The sequence below is a fragment of the Strix uralensis genome, chromosome 3, assembly GCF_047716275.1.
Source record: "Strix uralensis isolate ZFMK-TIS-50842 chromosome 3, bStrUra1, whole genome shotgun sequence".
In the NCBI taxonomy this organism is placed as follows: Eukaryota; Metazoa; Chordata; class Aves; order Strigiformes; family Strigidae; genus Strix; species Strix uralensis.
This window is the reverse complement of record NC_133974.1, coordinates 77,472,309-77,492,464: the sequence shown is the minus strand read 5'-3', so window position 1 is coordinate 77,492,464 and position 20,156 is coordinate 77,472,309. Positions and strand designations below refer to the sequence as shown.

Sequence of the window (20,156 nt, the reverse complement as noted above, 5' to 3'; positions counted from 1 at the left end):
CATACCCTGATACTGAGTAGACTCTTCTTTCCAGAATTAAGTGGCATCATAATGACAGGTTATCACTGTCGTCTAAGCTTAAAAAATCAAATGTTTTTTTTTTATAGTAAAGAAAGCTGTAGCAAAAGTGATGGTCCATTTCTATATTAAACTACCTCATTTTGTCTCTTAAACTGAATTTGGGGTTTTGTGCATTGTCAACACAGGACAGTAAAACACTTTCTCTATCTTAAAGTTAAAAGAGGCAATTTTCAAGCTTATGCCCAGTAGGTTGCTAATATGGTTCTAATTAATTTCTGGTGTTCTTATCTGGAAATGACTGTGATCTAGCTTGCATAAATGAAATGAGCATCTCTGCTAAGACTGGTAACAAGAATACCAGTCAGTGCTTTGGCCTGATACTTTTTAGTGCGGTAGATACTATAAAATCAGAACAGTTTATTTCCTATATTTCTGCGAGCCAATTATATCACAGAACAGTAGCCATAGGTAGCAAAAGCAGCTGTTTGGCTCTAGGTACTAGGTTTAGTCTGGTTTGCACATTTTCACAGAGAGGAGTTTTGGTGCTCCTTCTCAGGCCTATACTCCTATCCTAGTCTCATGTTTCTCACTGTCCACCCTCTGTGTATCACCTTCCATACAAAAACCCAACTGCCTGAGCTCATAAGCATTCTAAACCACCACAAAACAGAACCTGATGCCAAATTCACATCTACACAGTCCATCCCTGGTCAGCTAATCAGTGGGGGCACTTATGATAGGGGCATAAAATGACTGCCAAGGTGCAGATGCTGTCCCAATTTAGCATCTCCATGCAGGCACGTATGTCCTCGTACTTTCTGCAAGTCATATGAATACTGCCAGTAGCAGATATACCACAACTTTAATGTTAGCAAATGAGTCACAGGTTAAATCCCACAAGTAGCAGAAAATCTAAAAATAATAACAATAAAACAGTGTTTCTACTCTTTAAAAAACAAACATAAAATAGAAGTTTTTTCACAGTTCCAAAAGATTGAGGAAAGCTTTTATCTTTGCATTATGCTTTACAAACTTTGAACCCTTATTACAGTGAAGCAAATTAATTGCAGTCTCAAGGGTTCTGGGCTAAAAACTGTCATCATCTCTCAGTTGTCTAGACCTTTGAGTTTTTCACAGGAAGACAAATAAAGTCAGCATCTACAGTGACTGACTTGTTTTCCAGATAACTGTACCTTGAACCCTCTAGGTCCCCTTAGATCTATTAGCTATGTCCACACAGATGCCTTCAACCCCTTTCAAAATGTACAAGTGCCCAAAGGCAGCTTGGATTCACGGATGTGAGTGTGCAGCTTGCTGGAACTTGAATACACAGCTTGGGTGCTGCTTCTCCAGAAGCAGCTAAAATCTTAAGATAGGCAGCTTGCGCCCAATGGAGGAATCTCTCATCCTGCCGCATCTGGAAAGCCATATTGAACTGGCAGTACCTTGCAACAAACAGCATCCAAAACCTGAACAGTTATCTTAATTATTTGCAGACAACTTTGCTCCCTTCCATTCTCAGTCACAGAAAAAGTGAAAGCAGTAATTGATAATTTCTTATCAATCTAATAGTATTGAAAAACTCACTTTCTTTGTGAGTTTGCTATATTCAAATACTTGCATACATTTGGTTCTTAAAAAAAAAAAAAAAAAAAAAAAAAAAAAGTCAAAGTAGATAAATTCTTGCTGGTATAAATTTACCTAAAGGTGTGAAAGGTGTGAATGCTCTGGAGTATGACTGGTACTAGAAACTCCCAAGTAAACGGAATTTCAGTCCTCTACCCGAATTAAAAAAGTAACACATTTCCAACGATTTTAGAGATAAAAAAATGAAATAATTTATTGAAATTTGCAGATTTCTACCTGCTGTCCCTTGTGTTTAACTTACACAAACATCTCAGTGTTGAACAAGGGAAATTCCTTCTTTTGGTAGAAACAGAGGAAGGCTCCCAGATCTGTGGCCCTCCTTATCCACTCAAACCAGCCCATCTGTGTTTCCCCTGCATCTTTTCTGTTTTCAATTCCAGTGGTAGCTTGTTTGAAGAAAGGAGGATAATTTATGCTATACTTGTAAGGGTTTCAGTTTTACATCCTGCTAATTGCAGCCAACCAACTCTAGCATCATTTGAGTGGACACTGATAAAAGCATGTGCGTATAAGCTCCGCACTGCTCTTCACTGTGTGCTTCTAAACATGCACATACTGTCACTGAATTAGCTTCAGAGCTTTTCTCACTCAAGGCAGAGGATAAAAATAAAAGAAGAAAAAAAAAAAAAGAAATGTGACTTTGTGCTTGTCATTGGCATGAATGTTCTGTCACTTTTTGAGAGGGACCTAAGTTGAGGCTGGACAAGATCAAAAAGCTTAAGAAGCTGAATTTGTAGCATCTGTACCACGAATTACAGTGTTGACCCTTGCAGGGATAAGAGCAGCATTGGCTCTTACTTCTCAATAAGATGATAATTCCAGGACTGTTAAAGCTGGTCCCTTACCGAAGTCAGAAAGTATTATCACACCATGAAACAGTAATTAACACACAGAGGTGCTGTGATGGTAAGGGTTGCATCTTACCTATTGGAGTATTCATCTAGTCTGATAAAAAGTGTGCTAAAAGACAGGGACAACACTTGCTGCGTTCTGACGTGACAATCCCTGTCACAAAGAGCTAGAAGCTGCTTTTTCTTACTGAAGTGTGACAGTCATTGGCTTTGTCTTGTTTTTCTTCCCTTTATTGTGTGGTTGAATTACCTGTTTTCCAGCTTTAAAATATGTCTGTACTGTACTGTTTGTTCAACTCTAAGACAGAGATGATTTCCAAGTCCAAGCTTACAAAGTTTAATTCCCATTGCTAAGGAAACTTCACAGGAGTTTGTATACTTGGCACAACTGTTAACAAGGCAATTGTTTTTTAAATAAGAGATTTTTAAAATTGATTTTTAGTGGAGCTAGCTGTGTGAATCCGGTCTGATCCTCTGGAGAAACCACTATGGCGGTTTTATTAGATACACCAGTAGAAAGAAATAGTTAACGATTGTAAAACCTGTTGAATCTCCACCTTGTAAGAAAAATGGTCAACTAACCTTTTAAACAAATGTGGTTTAGTTCTGAACAAAGGCAGCATACATTTACTGCTCTTCATTTAGTCATTCTATGGTACCTTTATCTCTTTCCTTCCGTCTCTATAAACCTAGATAAATGTAACTTTCAGAAAATCACTGCACAAAGATCTGTGGCTAGTAAGTTGTTGTGGGCATCAATTTTAATGAAAGTATTACCTTTAAATAACAGTAGTACCTCCCTATCAGATGATCTGAAACGTGTCTGCTGATGCCTTTGATGGGGGCTCAGAATTAGACAGTTAGGTGTGTCTGCATTAGTATCTTAGTTTGAAACAGGACTGTGCTTTTGAAATGGATCTCCCGATCATCCCCATGTACTGTGTTTTGGTTTGCATCACGGAGCATTCTCAGAGCAAATGAAGTAGATGCCTTTTGAATGAAACTGAACGGGGAGATGAATTTCAGGACTTCACCTACTAGACCCTGGTTGCAAAAGAGTGTGCAATCATTAAGGCAAGACTAGATGTAGTCTAAACTCAAAAAAACCCAACTACCCCAAAAACCTTAGTCCCCAAACTTTAGTGTGGTTGTCAGGTCCTCAGTACCAACTGTTTTGATGTGAAGAGCTGCTTCTTTTGGTCTGCATTACTTGTTAATGCAAGTTAGGTTGCTTGCTCAGCTACTTGATAATGCAGACATAGCCTGACAGACCTGAAGAAACCTCCATCTCAGGAAAACTTATAATTTTTGAAGCCTTGGCACCACTGAATTTCACAGCACGCGTCCCTTCTCCATTAATGTTCATAGATTCCCATTCTTCCTGCATGTGTTTTCAGAATCTGAATCTTGATCTGAATACAAATTACACAATTTCTCATCCACATTGAAAGATCTGAATATTCCAGATTTTTTAGATGTTCAAAGTAAGAGTTGGAATTTATCTGTGACACACCTATAAAAAGCATGTGATATGTTGGAAACTGAATGTATGCAGAAGAGAGAAGGCCATAATACAAAAATCATCAAATTAATTTTCAGGAACCTTGTTTGTCTTAATAATCTATGCTTTCCTAACTAAATCTGAATATTGAACTTCTCTACCATAGCTTGATGCTATATCACTGAAGATTTCTATCTTAAAATTTAATGGCCCCAGGGGAAATTGAAGATTTTTTCCCAGGTAAGGATAAAAGCACACCCTTAAAGCAGGTTTCCTTTATCTTTTTTATGGGTCATTATTCTCTTGTTCTGATGTTCAAAAACATCTTTCATCTGTGACTCAACAAGGCTTTCTCACCTCCCTTTTATAGTGGTACATTTAATATACAGGTTAGTTATTTAGCAGAAAGAGTCTGGATTCACTTTCATGTCATGTTTTCCATTTATGCTAGGCATTTTTTGAAAAATCACACAGATTACTTAAAAGTAAAACAAAGGATCTTTTTGTTTTAATAGCAAATTTTAATTCTTTATCTATTCTTAGCATTCACCTTGTTTGTGTTAGTGTGTTTCTCCCTTTTAAAATGAGACATGATTGCATATGGGATGGGAAGGAAAGAGGTGACAAACTATGCCCACATGTACTGGGCATAGGGATTAATTTATATGAGTGTTTTCTGATATGGCATATATTTTACAATTAGGGATTGTGAAGAATCTGTAAGCTGTGTAACTATTTTGTAACATACCTAACTATACCCTAGCAAACCCTTCCCAGTCTCTTCTACCCCAAAGTAAAAATCCAGTTAGATATGTAGCTGTAGATTTTCCAGCAATGCTCAGTAGGTTTGTTTATCCTGCTGGGATATTTTTGGTAGGCATATCCCTAAAACTATTTTCACCTGGCATGGCAACTGTTAGGTTGAAAGCAAGCCTTCAGGTAAAATCAGGGAAAGCTCTGGAAAATATTTGATTTCTTCTCAATGTTTACACTTTAACCAGTTACCAAGTAAGCCCACACGGGGTGCCCACTAGGCTTTATTTATGGCTGCTCTCGTAGCAGCTGCTTAACCTGATATATAGATGCATGCACAGGGATAAGTAGAAGACCAAAGTGCTCTTTGGTTGGGATCTATACCAGGTGCTGGCCATAAAGCATGAAAAAGACATCTGTGAATGACTAGTTGAAGTAATTGAAATAAATATTTATAGCTATTAAACTTTTGATGCACTAGGCAATAAATTCATATGAAAATTCACTTTCCACAGTGGAGTATTAACTATACATAGGAATTCTTTCAGAACTCTTTGGAGAAGGGAATTGCCCAAATTCCTTTCTGCCACCGTAGTCCACCCATCAGCACGAGGGACCACTGAAGTCTTTAGGATATTTTCAGAGTTCTGTGTAGTGACTCCCCACTTTTTCAAATACAATTTATGTCTCATTTATGTTCTGATACTGATTAGTTGTCAGTGTGAGGCCACTTTTATGTCTATTCCTCACATGGTCACTAATGCTTAATGTATGTGTTAAGTGAAGACAGAGAAGTATGACCAGATAGGTGATTTCTACCTGGGTGAGAAACGTTAAAGAGGAATTTAAAGGGAAGAGGAATGAAAAATGAAATCTTATGTTAATCAGATGACATATAGTCCACAGTCCTGAGGCCATGCTGCATACTGCAGACTGCTAACAGTGCTGGCTTATGAGACCTTTTCTGAGCTTAGTACCTTTTATCACCATTTAACTCAGAATAAAATGTGTTGAAAATGTAATTCATTCAAGTGTCTTACAGTATACTCTTGGTACTTTTTTTGGTGGGGCTTGAGAAGAAAGTAGATCAATGGAAAATATGATCCATACCTGGTGAATAGTAAACTTTCTTATTTTATGTCACTGCTGGAGATAACATATTTTAAGAGTGTAGGAGTTCTATCAGGTGGTTCAGTGTGGAAGGTTGAATAATAATGAGGTGCACTCAACTGCATTTAGAAGGCAAGCAAACCATCACAAAAACTTAACTGTATTCATTTTTAATTTAGTATTATGAACTTTTCATTGATCTGTTACTTTCTATGCAGACATTATAATAAATTGTGATTTTATAGGTTGTTAGTGCACAGTACATGAAATTACAAGAAGGAAAAAATTGTTCATTGACTGAGGAGAAAATTTCATGTGAATTTAGTCTTCATTTGACTGTATTTCTCTTCCATTTTATATCAGCATGATATGTTCTTAATGTCACTGTTGAGATACTAATAGCTTTGTAAACATAGTATCAAAAAGTTTGTCTGCCTTCTATGTCTTTTGTAGATCATTATGCAGAGTTTTGAAGGGAATAACAATAATCTAGTCAGGTATCTTAATGTTGCAAACTGTCTCATATGCTGCCAATAAAATACATTTATTTAATTCAGGGATTAATTTATCTTTCGGGATTTTTGCTACAAGGCCTACATTCAAGAAGAGTTATCATATTAATAATTTCGTGGTACTACTAATGCCATTTGGAAATAAGTATATAGCATTGCTAGGGTCTTAGATTGTATACAAAAAATAATAACCCTGCAAAGTTCCTAACTAAGAATTATGTCTGCGTTCCCTCCACTGAGCTAGAAATTAATATTAAAGTTCTGTGTTTTGTAATGTGAAAAAGATGGAACTGAAACATGAAGTGATTTGCAAGTGAAGGAAGATGGGGATTTCTGACTTACTTTAAATTTAGTGTGAGAAAGATTAAATACTATTGGTTGAACACATATCTATTTCCAGCAAATTATTAACTCATTAAGGGACTAGTTAGTATTAAATGATAAGTCTTGTACTTCTCTTTAAAGAGTATCATTCAGAGCAGAACCTTTGTAATATATGACCTATTGTGTTATGCTGTAAATCAGAGGATTTTATTTTTGTAAAGGCTAGCCAAGGCTTCCTGCTACATGGAGGGACCATTAGCTGCAGGAGCTGTAGTAAATCACACAGTATCTACTTATTTTGTCTTGTCCAATTTCCATTCTTCTCTTTGCTAAAAAATAATGGAATCTTAATTTGAATGTGTATGGATTAACCCTTTTTGTATGGCATTACATAAAAAAGTACCTGATATAAGCTAAGTAGCAAGCAGTTCTTGTAATGAGTATATCATGTTCTGCATGAACAGGGGGGAAATCAGGAGGTCTAAAGCCCAGCTGGAAATTAATCTGGCTTCAGTAATCAAGGACAACAAGAAATGTTTCTGTAAGTATGTCAACAGCAAAAGAAAGAACAGAGAGAGCCTCCATCCCCTGCTAGACGCAGGAGGAAACATGGTAACAAGTGATGAGGAAAAGGCTGAGGTGCTTAATGCCTTCTTTGCCTCACTCTTTAATAACAAGACTGGTTGTGTTGAGGGAATCCAGCCTCCTCAGCCAGAAGGCAGAGACTGGGAGAACGACCCCCCCGCAATCCAGGAGGAGATAGTGACCTACTGCATCACATAGACACAGACAAGTCTATGGGACCGGATGGGATACACCCGAGGGTGCTGAAGGAGCTGGCTGGGGTGCTCGCCAAGCCGCTTTCCATCATTTACCAGCAGCCCTGGCTGACCGGGGAGGTCCCGACAGATTGGAAATTGGCCAATGTGACGCCCATCTATAAGAAGGGTCGGAAGGATGATCCGGGAAATTACAGGCCTGTCAGCTTGACTTCGGTGCCTGGGAAGCTGATGGAGCAGCTCATCCTGAGTACCATCACACAACACATGCGGGACAAACAGATGATCAGGCCCAGTCAGCATGGGGTTATGAAAGGCAGGTCATGCTTGACAAACCTGATCTCCTTCTACAACAGGGCGACCTGCTTATTGGATGAGGGAAAGGCTGTGGATGTTGTCTACCTTGACTTTAGTAAGGCCTTCGACACTGTTCCGCACAGCGTTCTCCTGGCAAAACTGGCTGCTCGCGGCTCGGATGGGCACACGCTTTGCTGGGTAAAAAACTGGCTGGATGGCCGGGCCCAAAGAGTTGTGGTGAATGGAGTTAAATCCGGTTGGCGGCCGGTCACGAGTGGTGTCCCCCAGGGCTCGGTTTTGGGGCCACTCCTGTTTAACATCTTTATTGATGATCTAGACGAGGGGATTGAGTGCACCCTCAGTAAGTTTGCAGATGACACCAAATTGGGTGGGAGTGTTGATCTGCTCGAGGGTAGGGAGGCTCTGCAGAGAGATCTGGACAGGCTGGAGCGATGGGCTAAGGCCAACTGTAGGAGTTTCAATAAGGCCAAATGCCGGGGGCTGCACTTTGGCCACAACAACCCCCAGCAGCGCTACAGGCTTGGGCAGGAGTGGCTGGAGAGCTGCCAGTCAGAGAGGGACCTGGGGGTGTTGATTAACAGCCAGCTGAACATGAGCCAGCAGTGTGCCCAGGTGCCCAAGAAGGCCAATGGCATCCTGGCTTGTATCAGCAATAGCGTGGCCAGCAGGGACAGGGAAGTGATCTTACCCCTGTACTCGGCACTGGTGAGGCCGCACCTCCATTACTGTGTTCAGTTTTGGGCCCCTCACTACAAAAAGGACATTGAATTACTCGAGCGTGTCCAGAGAAGGGCAACAAAGCTGGTGCAGGGTCTGGAGCATATGTCGTAGAAGGAGCGGCTGAGGGAACTGGGGTTGTTTAGTCTGGAGAAGAAGAGGCTGAGGGGAGACCTCATGGCCCTCTACAACTACCTGAAAGGAGGTTGCAGAGAGCTGGGGATGAGTCTCTTGAACCAAGTAACAAGTGATAGGACAAGAGGTAATGGCCTCAAGTTGCACCAGGGAAGGTTTAGACTGGATATTAGGAAGCATTTCTTTACAGAACGGGTGGTTAGGCATGGGAATGGGTTGCCCAGGAAGGTGGTGGAGTCCCCATCCCTGGAGGTGTTTAAGAGTAGAGGCGACATAGCACTTAGGGATACGGTGTAGTTGGGAACTGTCAGTGTTAGGTTACAGTTGGACTAGATGATCTTCAAAGTCTTTTCCAACCTAGATGATTCTATGATTCTGTGAATCTGCGTGGAAATTCAAAGCCATGGTAAGATTTATGGTCTTAAGTAAATGTCTCAGGACTCTTGGGAATATCTTTCCTTACAAAGTGTAGACGGAGTTTCTTCTTCTCACCTAGCACTTGCATACAGGACAGAGTCTTTACAGAGGTCTTCAGAAATTTCTGTCTCACAGGAAGAGAAACTATATAGCAATACACACCAATATTACTCCTATGCTTACTGTTTGCTGTGATGCTGAATTATCAATTGGCAAACACAATGAGGAGTGTGACAACTTCGCAGAACATGAATGTTTCTCTAGGGGAGGTTATAGAGTGGCCCTGAATTTTTACTCAGGAACTTTTCCTGGATTCCACTAAACTTCATTTGTCTATGTAAAAATAATTATTTTGCCTTTTGCTCTACCATTCTCAAACAGTAAGACACAAACCCTATATCGTACTTACAGTACAGTAACATCAGATTAGATGTTTGTATATGAAAAAAGATTTTGTAATGTTGTTGAGTTGTGGACTGAAAGTTTCAGAGTCTTTAGAGTGTCAAATTAGCATGAATTTGCAGGCATTACATTTCATCGGTGTGAGTCACTTTATCAGTCCCTAAAATGAGTCCAAAATGTGTTGTATTCAGTGTGGGATTGTAAAAAATCTTGGTAAGAAACAGCTTATTGTCTTATGCCTCAATGAAGGTGAGGTTTTACTAAGATACCTGCAAAGACCACCAGTACTTAAAAAAACCCATACCATGTAAAAGAGAGAGTAATAAAGAATAATGTCAGAAGGTCTATTTTTAAATTAAGGCATATTGAACATTCTAGGAACACTAGTTCAACCAAATCCCCAGTTTTTAGATTTGTCTGAAGAACATTTTGCCTTTTATAATGGGAATGTCTTTCAGAGATATTTGCTTATGTTTTGGTTGCAGTCCACGAATTTCAAACACTGATTTAGCCATCATCTGTCTTTTTTCTAATTTTTTCTTCACTTCTCTTGTTTCATGGCACAGAAGTGATTTTTCCCAACACATATATCAGTCCAAACTTTAGACTTCTGTGATGGAGAAAAAAGTTTTATTAGCAACGTGTGAATACAAATCTCATCTTTGAGGAGGTATCTTCCAGAGCAGTATGTGACTGGGAATCAGTCTATTCCTTTCCACTCCTACACTTCTGCTCTCTAGGACATATTAGGACAGCCTAACCAGGATGTGCAAACTGTAAAGGATTTGAAAATTAGAATTACAGAAAGTTTTTCTGCCCCACCACAAAATATTGAGGAAAATATCTAATATTTGGGAAATACTGAAAGATAGTGATTGCCTTAAAGAGAGCTTTTGAGAAGGAAGAGGTCTATGCATGTAATTTACATGTAGTGAGTCACATGTAAATGATTCATATAAAATTGTTTTCATATTAATTTGAAATAGATCTAAATGCACTATCCTGCATTCTGAGCTGATATATGATGCAGAGTTAGGAGGCACCTGGTAGCTAACCTAAATTAACCACTCCATGAAACCCACTTAGAAATCTTTCAGTTATTCTCTCCTATAGTTGGCTTGTCATCATACACTACACAGTCACTAATTTAATAGCTACAATCAGATAAGTATTCTAGTGTATTGTGGAAACTGTAGCTGCAATTAATTCCTTTATTATTATTTATGTTATTAACCAGAAATTTGAAGGGATTCCTCCTAAAATAATTTTGGTCTAGTAATGACTTCTTAATTTTCCAGATGGAAAAGACTTGAAAAAATATATTCTGTGTTTATTTCTTACCTGTAAGGCTCTGAAGTTTCTAAACTTTAGGAAATTTGGCAGATACATTGTAATTCTAAGTTTTTGTCCTTTATATAGATATCATGGACTGTGATTATCTTCTCAAAAGGAGAAAATGTGAGGATCTTGGCAGTTTGTAGTATATTTTGTGTAACATGAAAAATAAATTAGTAGCAATGAGCAATTATTGTGTTTCCGTGTCCTGTATGAGGCCAATTTAGCATTCTGTGCACTTCTCTGCGTCTTAGATCCCACAGTCCAGGAGTTATTGGCAGAGATACCCTGCCACTCAAATAGAGTTGCAGTGGAGTGATTGATTCTTAATAACTTGCCTTTGATTCCTGTTCCCCAGGAGGACAACAAATAATGTCTTGGAGGAATAGGTGTGCTTTGGGCTGCTGGTTTTCTGGGATCATTGCAGTCAATAGTATCATGAAAATCCTGTCATCAGTTTCTTATATTGATATTTGGGGTACAAAGCTTCACAAAAGTGGACTTGCTACTGAAAACTAGAATGAGAGCTGGAGAAGTCTCATTTTTCTGAGTAAAGAGATGATCCAGTCAAGTATACATGTGTTTAAAAGGAACTTCCACTGTGGAGTTTTCTGATTATCTTCAATTCAAAGCTATGTTCTTTATAATTCCCAATGAGGTAGCATAAGATCTCACCACCTCTAATGACTGCAGGTAGTAAGGAAAGGTCTGCAGGTCAAAGTAAGTAACAAAACTCTCAGATTTTGTTCCAGATTTGTTCCAAAGTCAATCTTACCTAAAGAAATACTTCAAGACTTGTCACTCTTCAGTTAGTCCTGGATTGCTAATGAGATAAAATAAAAAGGGTACAAAAACACAGATCAAAATTTAAGGGGGGTGGGGAGGAGGAGAAGGAGATAAAAAAAAAAAAAAACAAACCAAAAAAAACCCACAATGAAGCCACAATGAATGTGGCTTATCTGGAAAACTGAATTTATATTGCTGTTTACTGTATCCATCTTCATTAACTGTCATTACAGAAAGAAGTTTTAATTATCATAACACATTAAGAATCTCCTATCCTGATTTTAAAGGTGTTTTGAAGATTATTGTTCCATTTCCTCTTAAAGGAGAGCAATTTATTATATTCCAATATCTTAATATACCAAAGGCCTACCTCCCATCCACTGGTGTTTTCTGCTGGTTGTGTTAAAATTGTAGTGATTCTACGTCACTCATTTGCATCTGGTTACTTTCAGCTTCCCTGTTACCTGCTGAACTGAAAACTCCCATGCACTCCTTCCTTCATTTGCTGCAATAGTCTGTCTTTGGAACTCTAATAGTAGTCCTTAAAATGATACTAGGTTTTGGATTTAGAAAGGAATGAATCCTTTTCCATAGAACATTTTTTATATCTTTCATTTTATTCTATTTCTTTGGCATGGTCAATATTTAAACTACTGCAAGAACTGAATAGGAAGAGATTATAAAAATTAGGGTACAAATATTCTGCTAAGTGAAGGGTTTTCTGCCTTTTCATCACATTTATTTGAATATGTGGTGCTTTCAATAATACATCTATTTTTCCTTCTATTTCTAGGCGTTGCTTAGCACCCACAATACTCTGAATACTAAACAAGTACAGTAATGTATAACTCTGAAAATGTTGAAAAGGTGAACTGAAATCAAATATAGATGTGTTCCACAGAATCATAAAATAGCAAGTAGTTTCTGATTGCTGGAATTTAACTGCTAAGTGGTGTGTGTTATTTAGGCCCAGTGGTGTGGCTTTTTTCCCTTGCCCCACGTGGAGCAATATTAAGTTCACTACCACTCAGCAGACAGAATTCACACAAATGAGTGGTGATATCAGATCAGGGTGCTGATTTGCTTCATTATTTTAACAGTGGTTAATTTTCCCTTCAGATTTCCCCTTGCCATGACCTATGGAAGAGTCTCTGAGCCCAAAAGCTTATTTGTTTTTTCTTTCTCTATCAGCTGGTTAAATAAACCATGTTAAGTCTTCTTGCGAATCTTGCTTCCCATTTCTTAGACCATCATGGCTCAACAGAATGTTTATACTATACCTGTATTTTTTTATTTTACGTAATCTCTACTTTCAAGTTCATTAATATTTCAGCTTTTGCTCCCTATGTAACAAAGGATATTTTTTTGTTGTTGCTTCCTTCTTCTTGCTTTTTGAGTCATTGTTCTGTGATCAGGGAATGAAAGTAGTGTTCTCGTTCTTCCAATTGATTTTCTTTCTGTGTCTTCTGCTTTTGAGACTTGGTCTCTGTCCTTGGATTGTGAGAGGGTTACAACAATAGTAGAGTGAGGTTTGGTAGGCTTATTTTTCTGTTCAGAAGGTCATCTTTAATGCCTCTTTACCCTATCTGTGGAAGAAGATTTTTCCAATAAAGTTGGTGTGTCATTTGCACTTTTACATGGGTCATACTGGTTTTAAGAGGTGTATTTTGCTATAGGTACTCTGGAGAGCTTTTTTATTATTACATTCATTATGCAGATTAATGAGACAAAAATGTTCCCCTTATTTTCTCATCTGATATACAAATGCAGCACAGTTAAGAAAAAGTGTAACTGGAAAGCCAACCTCTTGATTCTTGTTGATCATTCCTAGATCCTATTTTCCACTCTAGTGTTTCTTTAAATAAAACATTTCAAAATAAAGTGTATTGCACTTCAGAAAATATGACTTTTCTAGTGGGCTATATATTTGTTAGATGGAGAATGCTTCTATCAGTATTGATGTTACTATCAAAATATGTTGTCAAGAAAATATCAAGCAGAAATCTGTCAGAACAAGAGGATTTCAGTTACTGAATCAAAGTCATCTTTTCCCTCTTCATAATTTAGCTTAATCTCCCAAAGTGACCTTCTAGTTAGCCCACAGCTGACAGCACCAAAGGATATTGTTTTATTCACTTGGGATATGCTGATTCAGCCTTGTGAAATTCATCTTGAGAATTCTGAAAAAAATATGAAAGCAAAAGGTTTGAATGAAAAAAAAGTTGTAACTTCATCTCCTGTGAATTCATTTTTCCAAGTTTGCCAAAACCCATTCTCTGTAAAGAACCAGTCCTTGATACCAGGTTTCATCACTTCTGGATCCTCTCAAGCTCCCTTTGCTCTAGTGCAAAGAGATACTTCATAATCTACAGTATATACACTTGCAGTATTTCCCTTTGGAATATGGATCACAGGCATTAATTTGGATCAACAGATAAAACAAGACAATATCTCTACAATCATTAATAATAGATATTCTCCAAAGAAATGTTTCCTGAGGCGTAAAACAAATACATGAAGAAAATGAAAGTGACATTGACATAAACAATTGTTTCTCAGATTTGTGTTACAATAGTAACCTAAGGCAAAACCTACAAATTTACAGAAATAGTTTGAATTCTACCTCTTTTCTCAGAGAAAAAAAGCTGCAGACCTAGCCCATCTACTGTCTATGAAATGTAGTCTGCTATAATCCTCATTCTGGGAACTGCTTGGTGATATTCTCATCCAGGTCTCTTCACAATTAAGATATCATCACAAACCTTTTTTTTTTTTTTCTGTACTCTCTTTTCACTTTTCTTGCAGAGGTTGAGAATTACTTTCCTCCTTTAAACACAAGACAAATTCAATTCAAATGTAGTCAGAAACAACATTATAAAACTGATGATTTGGTATTCCATGTTTATTACTGCTCAGTGACTTCCATATCAAATATATTCAGTGTACAAATCAAAAGATGTTGCTTTTTCCTAGCTGCTATCTTTGAAAAGTTGTCCTGGGATCTGCTAATTAAGCTTTCCTGTGTTTATGACCTATGTTATCTTCATCAGTAGTGTTGTTCAGTGTTCCAAAGTTTGTTCTTGTTTTTGATAAAGAGATGCAAGAAAGGTAAGTTACCTGCCCTTTTAAAATTAAAACTTTCATTAAGTGAAATCCAGGAATACGCTATTGCTATGGTCATATGGATGTATAATTGTCCAAAGTGCAAATTTTACATCTTTTTTGGACGTATGTGGTGCTTGACATTACTGGGGAGAGAATAGTACATAAGATGAGGCTCTATTTTGTTAGCCCTTCCTTTGTTTCTAAGCTAACCACATACCCTCCAGCCTGCAAAAGGAACTGGAAAGGAACCTATATACTTTTTAAAGATCAATCAATTTAAACCATGCATCTAAATGTGTACAGCAGTCAAGATCAAGCAAGTGGGGTTGAAAAAGTGGTGGGTTTGTGGGGGCATTTCCTTTGATTCAAGCAGCCCTTGCCATCCCTCTTATTCTGTCTTGCGCACCATCCCATCATTGTGACTGTAGCCCAGCATCAAACTGTGAACTGAACCAGGGAAATGATGCAACCTTTAAAAAGAAACAAACTGAGACGTATATTAGGTGGTGAGAAAAAAATAAAAGGCAGGACAGGGGCTGCTTAAGGAAGCAAAACTGCCAGAGATGCTCATTAAAACATAGCTGGACTGACTGACAGTTGATTAGGGGTTTCCAAGGTTGTGAGCTTTTACATATATACATATTTCCCTTTGTAATTCTAGCTGTAACTGAGCAAATAACTTTTGAGCTCCTCATTTGCCTAGGTTATTAATTTCATTATTATTTTTGCTTAGGTTATTAATTTCTTTAATGTTATGCAGTATTCTTAGTTGGAGAAGTTTTAGAGTGACAGCCATGTTTTGGATTTTGTGTTAATGAATGAAATTATTAGGCTATTTAAATGGATCTTGTTAAAATGTTATGGGCAACAAGCTGTACAAAAAAAGAGAGACCTTTAATGTCAACATAATGTTTTAAAGTTGAAATCTAAGAACTGCTTGCTTTGAATATTAAGACTGCAGTGTCCTTGCTCTGACAAATCTCCCCTGGCTGATTACTACTTCACTAAAGAGGGAGTGTGTTATTAAAAATTCAATTTAAAAAAACCCCAAAACCAATAACAACCATCAAACAGATTTTGTCTATTAGAAATGCACTGTATAAGGAAGAAAGGGTGAAGGAGGAAGTACTGAGAAATAATGCAAGAGAATGAAAGAAAACCACTAAACAGAAATGACCAAAGGAGAAAAAGTGGTAGAAGATAGAGAATGAGATAATAACAAGGATATAAACAGCACTAAAATATCTGTAAAGGAATCCTTTGCAATTAAAAGTGTACATAATAATTGCAAATACAAACTAAAAATGTTAAATATTGTGTAGATACTGAGATGAATGCTTCTGAATTCTCTTTCTGTTCTTCCCAATGTAATCAGGAGTCTGTCTTGACACTTCAGGGCAGACATGGCCAACCTAATGATGTTGCAAAGAGTTAGAAAATTATTTTCTTGAGGGAAATTCAAACTTCTTTGTGTGTAGGTTGATGTTTGTACATTCATGACACTGGAGAACTAGGTGTGGATCTCCAGGAAGTATCACCCAAAAAAGAACAATTTTTATTGCAAGGTGTGCTGTGGAAAGATCAATAGAAGTCTTTCTTGAAAGCACTTCATTAATGATAGGTCATCTAAAATCTCTGTAATTTCTAGTTCTGAGGTAATACTTTATTTTCCTCTTCTGTATTAGGAAAATGCTGAACAAAATGTGAATTCTATCCTGATTGATAAACCTTTCATAAGATCCTTATTCAGCCTGCTTTTTTCTAAGGCACAAGATCTGGAAAGACTGTCTAAGAATCACCCCTGATGAGAACTGAGAGAGGGGAAGTACTTATATATATGTGAGACCTCTTGGGCTAAAAGGGGTAGCAATCCTTTTGTTTCACCAACAAAGACTATAGCAGTCATGAGATCTTCCACAAACTTTCTCTAATACTGAAGTCAACAGTTAAATGTCATCTTCGGAAAGAATGGGAAACTCATACTGAGTCTACATCTAAAGCCAGATTTAGATTGAAAATTACATTAGGGACAAGAAATAAGTATCAATCTTCATCAGCAGCATCATCTTCCCTGTTTCTCTTTACAAAGATACGTTGGAGTAGCTTGGTCATGAACTCTGTGATTGTCAAATTTCATCCTAAATTGCTACATGAAGAGTATGTATCAGCATTATCTGTGCAAATGCATATTAAGTATTGAATATTCTTAGCACTTGATTTAGTAGTGCTCCCTCTGGATTTTTTCCTTTGTGCCAATAAACCAGACTTATTTAGAACTGTTGGCTCTGGTCCACCATTTCCTTGTTAAATGTTTAGAATTTGTAAGTGTTGTGACCCTTTTGCCAATGCAAGTAGTCCTAATTCCAGCAATTTACACTTGTCACTTTGCTTTAAACTCCATTACCTCAGACTGAAATTCTACACAAAATGGCTTGGAGACCATTTAACAAGTAACAAATGGGAGATGAGATAGAGGAATTTTGTCCCTTATGTCACAATTAATTATTTATTGGAATTTTGGTTTTGTGTTGCAGAACTGTGACCTGGCCCAGCAGAGTATCGTTCATATTGTTCAGAGTCCACAGAAGAACAGTCAGAACAAGGATGAGACAGAAGATAACGGTGCTGGAGGTATTCTAAAAGCCTTGGAAAGAGAACCTGAAAGTCTAACTCGCATAGATCTCAGTACCAGCATCCTGCCATCACTCTCTGCAGGGTTGGCTGTTATTCTGGATACTACAAAAAACAGCATTTCTCTTCCCTCTGAAAAATCAGGTAATTCACTGATTTGGTACATTTCAATACACAGACCTGAACATTTGTCTCTTTCTTAGGGTTCTATACCATGGGAAAAAAAAACCCAACATATGGTTTCTTTTAGTTATTAAACAAAAAATACAACTATATTAATAGTTGATAAGCATCTTATGTGTCTTCTAGTAAAATAATGTTGCTTTGTGGATAAATGGAGTGATTTCTTGTGTTGTTTCTCTCTCTAACTTGTATTATGCTAATATTTTTACAAATTATTATAAGCTGGCAAAAACCCTAGAAGTCTATGAGAAGGCAAAAAATAGTGTCTGTAAAATTTCCGTTACAGAAGTTTCCTTAACTAGAATGTTGGGCAGTTTATGCATTGAAAATATGTTTAATTCCCAGCCTGTTGTAATGTTTTCATACCCATACATTTTGTGAAAAATATTTGTATACAATAGACTTATTTATAAAAACATAGCTGGCACAAAACATAATGGTGATTCATACTATGGATTTTAGTAGTTCTTCATCCACCAAATTATTACTGAGAATATCCTCTCTTTATCATGAAAAATCATCTGGGACACAAGTTAAGTTACTGCATATGGGCTGTGCTATAATATTTAAAATTGTTCATGAGAGAGAAGCTCAAGTCAGAAGAAAATATGAGCATGTTTTAGCTATTACATGAATCTCAGAGCAACCCCCAGCTCACACACAGTCTAGCTAACCCTTACTGACAACTATGTTTGTCCCCAGTGAAGAGACATCATTCAGTGCAATACCAGATTCTGTCATGATTTGTGGTAATAGTCCATCAGAGATGTCTTTTTAGAAAGAACGGTACACAAATACCCTTTATACACAATACAGAAGATAATACCAAACATATAGGTCCCAAGTAGAGAAGATAGTTTGTGAATATGACAGAGATACCTCTGTGACTAACCTGACCACAGAAATCATCATACTTAACAAAATGGCTATTAAAACTGTTAAAATAACTTCTAGAGAATTTCTTAAGTAGCTCATGCAGAAAATATACAATTCGTGGGGTCACAGAAATGTTCCACAACTGACTTGATCGACCTCTCACTGCCAACTAATGATGAATGAGTGCAGTTTAGGAACAAATTAGTACCCAGCTTAATGATCCACATCTCCCAATCTGAATGAATAATGGGATAAGGGGGGTGCATGCCGACTTAAATCTGGTAAACTAGGGACAGGGTTTCAGGCTGGGTTTACTGGCAAAAGCAAAACAATGATGTGAGCTTTTTTAATGCTACTCTTTTTTTTTTTTTTTTTCACTACTGTACATGATAGTTGTGCTTGATGTTACAGAATGGTTTATACATATGTATGGCCTTTTAAAATTTGTCATGTGAGGTATGTTTTTCCACAGACTACAAATTCTGTGAAGGCAAGTACAAACTGATAGGTGTCTTCTATTGCAGCAAATATTTTTGCGGCAGAATGGCAGCTGAGAAAAAAAATGTGTTGAGAATATACGTGGACTAGTTATCTGTGATTAAGTTAAACAGATTTTTTTTATCATAAGAAAAAAAAAAAAAAGAAGAGCCACTCTAATGACTGACAGTTCTGCCAGGAAGGATGTTAGTAACAAGCACTTTTTAAAGGCCTGTTATCTTCTTGGCTTGTTTTGACTATCACTATGAAAACTTGTCCTTGTGTCTGTTCAACCCCACCACTTTTGTTCAGTATGGGGGATTTTTGATGTTTTTGTTATTAGGGTTTGAGGCAGATTAGTTTGTAGTCACAAAATTCACTGAGTTAAGGAGTAGTCTGGGTTAAAAATAATCCAGCAAGAAAAACAGGGAAAAAAGATTAATCCAGAGATCGGTTTTCCAATCAACTTTACTGTGAAGCAAGGATTTTCTTTGGCACAGCTGCAATGAGTAATAGTAGTGGGAATGAGTGGCTGAATGCTCCATATGCCACCACTGACACTTGGAATTACACTTACCAAGCTATTGTCTTAGAAGGTGGATGGTTGTTGTGATCAGTCTACGGTAGAAACCTATACAGTTGAACCAAGTATAATCTTTTTTTCTGTGTGTGAGAGATCACAATGAGTAGAGGACAAATTTGAACTTAGAATTTAAAGGCAGAGGATTCATTAATTGATTATTGTTTAGTCTAACATGCTACACATCTATTCTGTAATTGTAGCAGTGAACACTAAGAGACTTCATCTCTTTCTGAAGCCTAAGTCATTTGTGTTTGTTACCACAGGATGCTGACCCTATGTCCCTGCCCTGCTTTTGTTTTATTTGCCCTCCTTTGACTTCTGAGGAAAAAGGCTTGTGGCAACTTTTGCATCAGAAAAGCTTCTCCTGGAAACTTTTGCAGCATTTTATGTCAATAGCAGTATTTTTGAAATACTGACTTGAATGCTTGGAGGTCAATCTGTAGAATTTTATGAGACAATCCAGGAAAGAGACAACTCCTGTTATACTGTACTATTATATAAGTAATATACTTAAGTATTGTAAACTGCTTCACTTGATCAGACAAAACCCCTTATAGCCTGGCATCCTGTCTCCACTAAGGGGCATTATTTGCTCCTTGCAGAAGAGCCTAACAGGACATCCTCCTCCCAGCTCACCCCCACTTTAGTGGTGAGTAACGAAAGCAACTCTTGACTGGTCTGGAAAACCAACTT

General features: G+C 37.4%; 1 protein-coding gene across 2 annotated transcripts in view; it reads left to right on the top strand.

Annotated features, from left to right (window-relative positions):
• PRKN (parkin RBR E3 ubiquitin protein ligase) overlaps positions 1-20,156 on the top strand; it is an 809,695-nt gene that overhangs the window by 249,896 nt on the left and 539,643 nt on the right. For both annotated transcript variants that reach the window (XM_074862988.1, XM_074862987.1), the window contains exon 4: positions 17,248-17,488. In XM_074862988.1, the coding sequence (XP_074719089.1) occupies positions 17,248-17,488 (241 nt within the window). The remainder of the gene's footprint in view (positions 1-17,247; positions 17,489-20,156) is intronic.